This window comes from Buceros rhinoceros, unplaced genomic scaffold, assembly GCF_000710305.1.
Source record: "Buceros rhinoceros silvestris isolate BGI_N320 unplaced genomic scaffold, ASM71030v1 scaffold11876, whole genome shotgun sequence".
Taxonomy (NCBI): domain Eukaryota; kingdom Metazoa; phylum Chordata; class Aves; order Bucerotiformes; family Bucerotidae; genus Buceros; species Buceros rhinoceros.
In genome coordinates this window covers 35,394-42,598 of record NW_010419360.1, presented here as the reverse complement: position 1 = coordinate 42,598, position 7,205 = coordinate 35,394, and the positions used below count along the sequence as shown (strand labels likewise).

Genomic DNA, 7,205 nt, shown 5'->3' with positions numbered 1-7,205 from the left:
GGAGGCGGGGGGACGGTGCCCTTGAGGCCCTTAGTGACTTTTCGGAGTGGGGGGGCGTGTGTGTGTGCCGGTAGGAGGTGTTTTTTTCCGGTACCGGTGGCCTTCTCACATCTGCCCTTCTCCTAGCTGGCAATCTGGCAGGGTGCCCGGTCGCATGCCTTTCACTACAGGAGAGCGTCACCCACTTCTGGTAGAAACTTCTCACATGCAGGCAAAACTGGCCAGCCTTCACTACATGTATACGTGTAAATGGACAACGTACATTGTCTGATTAAAACCCTGACAAATATTTTAAAAAGGGACGTAATGAGCTTTACCAATTTGGAAGGCTGGTTGAAAGGATCAGAGCAGTCTTTTCTGAAGAAAATGAGTGGACTGAGTTGGGATTTGAGTGTGTGCAAAATACTTTCTGCTCTCTCACGCGCTTTTTAGATGCATTGGATTTTTCAGAATTATATATTTCATGTTATATTTATGGACAAAAGGTACAAGTATATATATATAAAAGTACGGACACTGAGGTGTGAAAGTTAGACAGTCTTAAGTGTTTAACTGAAAAATCACCCCAAACATTTCTTTTGCTCATTCTTTTCTAATTTGTTTCCCCAATGAAAGAGGGAAGTACCTAAGCCTTACGTGCCGACAGAGGAAGAAAGAAGACTTCTCAAGGAATGTGCTGAAGAGAGTGCCCGGTACAGAGGTAAGTTCAGTTTGCTGCTAAACTTGCCTTTCTTGACACCTAGTTTTTGTTGTTGTCTGATGCATTAAGGAAGGAAGGCCTGTTCAGTACAAGCTTCATGTGGTCTAAAATTGCATCCCTGTGAATGAGATCCATGTAGGATTTATGTTTACTAAGAGTTTGCAGGACAGGAGTTTCATAAAATGTGCAAATAATTTGTAAGGTTTATGCTTTATAACAAGATCCCCTCGTATTTTAAATCAATATGCTTATTAAAAGTCTGAAAATAGGTATAAATAATGGAGTCTCTTTAATTTACGTTTCTGATTTAGTTTTATTTCTAGATTTTTAAATTTTTGTTGTTCTCTTTAGAATGCAAGAATAAAATAGTTTAACTTAGAACCATTGCTTTCTGTCTTTATGGAGATCTGTGGAGAGAACAAGATATAAGGAATCACGCAGCTCAGTATTTGGAGAAGATTTCAGTGTCTGTGCATGGCCAGACGTTCAGGCATTTTTCCCCTGTAAATAAAAGCCAAGATTCTAAAGCATGATTCTGGTCAGTAATGGTTTCTCCTGTAATATACAGGAGTAATAAACTTGCCTTGTTTTCACAGAATACTTTTATGTCTCAATTTATGTGTGAAATACCAATGTTAGGTTGGGTTTTTGTTTTTCACAAAACATTGAGAATTAATTGCATTTCTTCTTAACATTGTTTCTGTAATCCAAATGTTCAAGGAATACCTGTTTTTTTATACACCTGGTCAAGAGATTAGAGCAAGCTTTCTGGTACAATTGTTACCCGCTATTTTATCAACATGCTAATAGATTACTCCTGTTGCTGATAGGTGGCTTAGCAGAAACCAGGACAGATGAAGAATTTAGCAGCTGATTTGCTAAATTTAGCACACTGGGGCTCTGATTTCTGCTGGAAGCCAGTACTTTCAGGGGCATCTTCTAAGGCACTGTGATTTTGAATTAACGATTCAAAGTTCTGCTTTATCTTTGTCCATTGCTTTGACATTCACCTCTTGCACTTTTATTCAAATATCCGGAAAAATTCACTGTGTTAGCTAGAATCCTGACGTTTTCCTTAAATTTTTATGAATAAAAAGTCAGGTTCATTAGCAGTAAGGTGAAGATTGTTTATAGCTTATTGCTAATCTCTCTCTTGGAAGACAAGAGAAGAGGGAGTTGTTTGTTCTTCTTGTGGTGTTCTGCTGTGAGTTCTTGATCGGCAACGTAATGTACTGCCCCGTGCATCTTCATAAAGAGACTGAAGAAACAACATGAAGCCACAGATTAGTTTCTTGGGTAATTTCACTTTAGAGAGCTACAACAGTAATTGAGAGATTTTTTTCGGGATTGTGTACGGTGGTGTTCAGCTACACTGGGAGAACTTGAAGCCTGTCACTGTTTCCTAGGTCTCCTTCTTTGTTTCATTGTTCTGTGTTATGTGTACCTAGATTGTTGTATTCACTGCATTAAATACATATTATTTGAATGCTCCCTTGCAAGAGGCATGCTCCGCTGTGTGATTGCCCTGATAGCTTCTCTTCTTGTTGTATCAGTTATTATTCACAAATATTACTACAAATTGTGTACTTTCAGTTTGTTTATTCAAATTTCAAGCTGTAGCAAATTTTTACCCGTTCTTGCAAACCCTCTCTGTTTTGCTGTAGTTCCTAATGACAGCCTCTGTTTCAGAAGTGCTTGGTAGTCATTTCATAATTCAGTTTAATATTTACTGGTATTACTCATTTTTCATCACATTATCATATAATATAAATTCTAATACTGTTGAAAATTCACACTACAATCTACAATTTTATCTTTTGCATTTTTAATCTTGCTAACAAAATCAAAGCAGATTGGTAAGATGTTTTCTCCAGGAAACCAGTCTGACTCAGGTAGATTACATTCCCGTCCTTAATTATGTGCTGTTGATATATCAACCTTCCATAACTTTTCCTAGGATTTATTTTGTTCGTGAAGCAGAAAAAGTACTTTTTCCCCATGGAAATGAAAAGTATTGATGTTTTCTGATTTATTAAGCTGCCTTTGTGTTTTCTACATGTAAATAATTATTAATTTTTATGTATGAACCCAATTTTCATTTACCTATTTTTCTTTTAATTTCAGGTCATTTATATGCTCACATATGAGCAGCTGTTTCCACTAAAGTGCATGACCTGTCTTTGATGCCTGGAATATTTGTGTTTGGCCTAGAAATCATTTCAAACTTCTAAGGGTTAGACTGAAGTCCTCTGTAATAACTTAATGTAGTGGGTTTTTTTTTTACATCCCCACCCCCCATTTTCTTTTTCCTCTTACAGTTTAGCTTCAAAGCTGCACTACCATTCTGTATCTCAGAAAATCTAGAATTTTGGAAGATTTCGGTCTAGCATCTTTAAAAGCATCAGGGTTTTAATCTTTAATAGATTTGAAGATTTGCTGTTTTGAAGTGTTACTGTAACCTTGCTTTGAACTAAGGAGCCAATACTTTTTCTTAAAACTGACATCCAATCATATTTACTCTAAAATGCCTGTTGGACTCCTAATCTAGTTTAGATCTGTCAGATTTTGTGAAGGAATAAACTGTGACTTTGCAAAGTATACTTCACTGTATATCCAAATTCTAAAAAATGAAATTTATCTTCAAATGTGAACTTAATTAGCAGATTGTGTGTATCAAAACCCTATAAGCATCTAGTGCTGTTGCAAGAATTTCTCCCCTAGGTAAACTTAAAGTCATTGAGTCTTTTTTGTAACATCTTCATTTTCAGGCTTGCATAAAATGTAATTTCATTATGACATACTTAAATCTTTAATGTAATTAATGTTTGTCTACTGTCATATTTGTTTTTTCATTGTCACTGTGTCTTGTGTAGGGGTGGTGGTCTCTAGGAACAGTTTGAAAGTGCATCTTCCCAATATTATCATTATCATTGCTTGAAAAAAGCATTCCTTTTGTTTCTTGCCACCTGAAGTCTTTCAATATGGTAAAACTAGATGTGAACTGTTAAGCTGATTGCAATAGGCAGTGATGGTCTTTCATGTTTGTTGTCTTCTCTGCATGCCTGAACCTACTCAAGTTGTATAGTTTGATCCATAGGCTACAGAAAACGCTGCCCTGTTCTTCATTTTGCCAGTGGATAAAACACGTTACCTAATTTTAATCAATTGGACTTATCTTTATAAGAGCTAAACTTTTTCCAAAGTTCTTACATTAAAACAAAATCAAGACTTTTGTTTATTAAAAACAGTTTAGAGGCATTGGCCTCTATGTAATTGACTTCCATCCTGAGGAACTTCTCTGGTTTAAAGTTCTGCACCTTGATGCTGTAGCAGTTGTAGCTAGACTCTGGAGTCTTGCCCTTGGAGCTTTATCCCATCCAGTATTGGCTTTGTGTTTTAGGAAGCATGAAGTCCAGCAAAGACAGGATGACTCATTAATCAGTACTGCATAATTTGTAGTAGGTCTTAAAAACTAAGAATGTTTCATAGTTTATATACAGTTTGTTATTAGTATATATGCTTATAGTCTTATACAAATGAGCTTAGTGAGGCCTAGCAACTCTTACTGCATGTTTTGTTAAACGTGGTTGAAAATATTGAAAATCTTAAGCCACTTTTCTTCTTTTTTTCACAGCTTTTCCTTTGGCTGCAGTGAGCATGCTTGGCACTAGTTTCTTAATTAGGAAAGGTAAAGTGTAAACATACTTTGGGTTAATTTGGATTTGCTCAGATGAAATATATTTCTGCTGTTCAATAAAGTTACTATAATAATATAATGTCTAATCTCCTTGTAATTAAGAAAGTTCTGACTCTTCAGCTACATGAATTGCATTTACAAAAACTTAAGGAGCAAAACATTACATTAAAATGAAAATCATGTTCACTTTATGTTGTTTGACGAATGCCATAGTTCAGCAATTATTCTGTATATATATTTTATATATATTTGATAGTGCATAGTAATAATATGTGATATGTTTTAAAGAGATAATTCTTAGATTTGTATAATTTGATGGGAAATTCAAATGTTAGCTTTTCTTGAATTTTCTTCAATGTTAAGTGTAAAAGAGTAACCTGCTACCTACAAGTGTAACTACAAACTAACCTACAAACATAACTACAGCTGATTTTTTCTTAATAACTCATTACTGATTACTTTGATCCTCATTTTCAGGTGTTCTAAGAGACAGCTCAAGATTTGGCTCTTTTACAAAAGTTGCCTGTAAGTAAGAGCTATGTATGAATGCAGCTTGTATTGTGCGTTGGGTTCTGGAGTCTGTTACACAGATGTAACTCCCGTGAGACTAGCTGGCCGATTCAAAGTGACTCCACTCTATGCTTACATTGATACAACTGTACCTGCAGAGAGGAGTACATGATCTGATATATGCAATGAATAAGTTTCATCTTCCTGCAGGTAATTCTGTCAGTCAGCAACTTTTTAACCATGTTTCGTAACTGTAGCATCTAATACTTCAAGAACCTATTCAATGTCAAAAGGTAGGGCATTTCTGTTATTCACCATCTTTGAATTTGTGCAGCATGATTTGGACATGTTTCGTTTATAGGCTTTCCATAAACTTGGTTGACAGGTGTTTTTATCTTAAATTCTATTACATTGTAAATAGATACTGTACAAGCTTGTTTTAAATTACTTTTCCAGATTACACCCACCCCTCCCTTCCTAATTTGAAGGTCTTTATTCATGCATCTTACTTATCCCATTCAGGCTATTTTAGTGTCTTTTTTTCCTGGACATTATGTATGTACAATTGTAGGAAAACAGCAATTTCATGTGAATGAATTTGGATTAAGTATAATAAAAATAAATTAATAAATTAACCTTTTCAATGTAATACATGACAGTAAAACAGGAAGTTGCCATCTTGCCAATCTGTCCAGATACAGCCAATTATTCTTGCAGTTTACTTCACTGGGAAGAGGGTAAACCCCATGATTTGTGGTGAAGGAAGTGTTGTTTAAGCAGATAAATGAATGGGAGAGACTAGGGCTGCCATTTGTTTATGCTAAATTTTACTTGCTTTCTTTGAATGTCAAACAATGGTATAACACAAACATTTCTAATAAATAATAGAATTAGTATGTCCGTGATTGCTCCTGCACATTTCTAGTTGAGGGCCACATTCCTCCTATTTAATTCCTTGATGATTCTTATGATCTTAAGATCTTCTGGCTTCTCAATAGTCTTCTGGCTTTTCAGTATACTCTGGAGGCATATGGACTTCTATATCAAAGTATTTTCCATTGAAGGTGTATTTTGGTTGTTTCTCAGTAGGTAACTTTGTGTGATTTATGTGCATTTTACACACAGGATTTTTTATGGGACACAACTGGAGTGTAAAAGGCCTGAGTTAAGCGGTTTCTGTTTCACCTTCTTACTGCATAGGTCAGATGTCCCTACTGTCTACAGGATCTTCCTGAAAACTATTGCCAGGGACCTATGTACAGGTCCAAATTATGTCTCAATTTAACTGTACATTCTTCCTGCAGTGAAATTTGATTAAAGGAAGTGATGCGGTTTTGTTTTGGTTTTTTTTATTCTTCCATGAGTTCCAAAAGAATGTTTGCAATTCCAGGCACTGCTGCTAGCTCATAGCTAGCCAATGTTAAACAACAGTAAGACACTGCAGGACAATTCTTGCTTTTCTGATGTCACTAATCTGACCATACTGCTGCTGCATCTATTGACTACAGTAGTCTGACTTTGAAAATGGTGTGTGTCACTTATGGTTGTTAGTTTCTTTTTCTGAAGAGTAGCTATACCTGATTACAGTAATTGGTCTTTTATATCTAACATACCCGAGTCAGGTTTTCTTCAGTCTCTGTCTTCCATCTTTCCCTGCTTTGCCCCTCTTGGTTTTATCTGGTAATTTTCTGGATAGAAATTTTCAGATTCCAGGATGTTCTCCTGCCTATAGGAATTACTCATAACTTTTCTCATAACTTAGTCTTTTAGACAATTTAATGGAACTTGTAGTTAGTCATGAGTGAGACACAGTGTTGACAGCATCCCCTTGAACATAGAATGGAACTATTTGTCCTCTGTCCATCTTTGGCAAAGAAGACTAAGATCCTACCTCACGGTAGCCTGGAGTGGGACCCGGCCTCTTTTATTGATCTTTGATCAGCTTCTCTAAGGTCTTGTCGTAGTTAATGCAGAAGAAACAGAGAGCAACAATTATCTAATTTACTGTGCTAACTTCAAAAAAGTGGATCATCTGGCTGTTAGTTCTGTAATAAGAGAAACTAAATATTTTAGCCAATAATTACTTTGGGTGAAACATATTCCAGAGACATGCTTCCACTTTTCTTGACTGGAAGGCCTCAAGAAAAGGAGACTTTCTTTTTGTAATTTATGCTGAAGATTAATCACCATTTCTGCTGAAATACTGAGTTTAAATTCTTATTGGGCAATTTTTTCCTTTTAGGGGCTTGTCATTTTTCCCTTTGTGCATTTGAGGTGTCTTCCAATTTTATTGACCTG

At 35.8% G+C, this 7,205-nt stretch overlaps 1 protein-coding gene across 1 annotated transcript in view; it reads left to right on the top strand.

Annotated features, from left to right (window-relative positions):
• Positions 1-615: 615 nt before the first annotated feature.
• The window catches only part of OCIAD1 (OCIA domain containing 1), a gene marked incomplete at its 5' end in the record, with an annotated part of 15,287 nt that continues 8,697 nt past the window's right edge, over positions 616-7,205 (top strand). The window contains 3 exons of the mRNA XM_010138884.1: positions 616-700; positions 4,335-4,388; positions 4,875-4,922. Coding sequence (XP_010137186.1) covers positions 616-700; positions 4,335-4,388; positions 4,875-4,922 — 187 coding nt within the window. The remainder of the gene's footprint in view (positions 701-4,334; positions 4,389-4,874; positions 4,923-7,205) is intronic.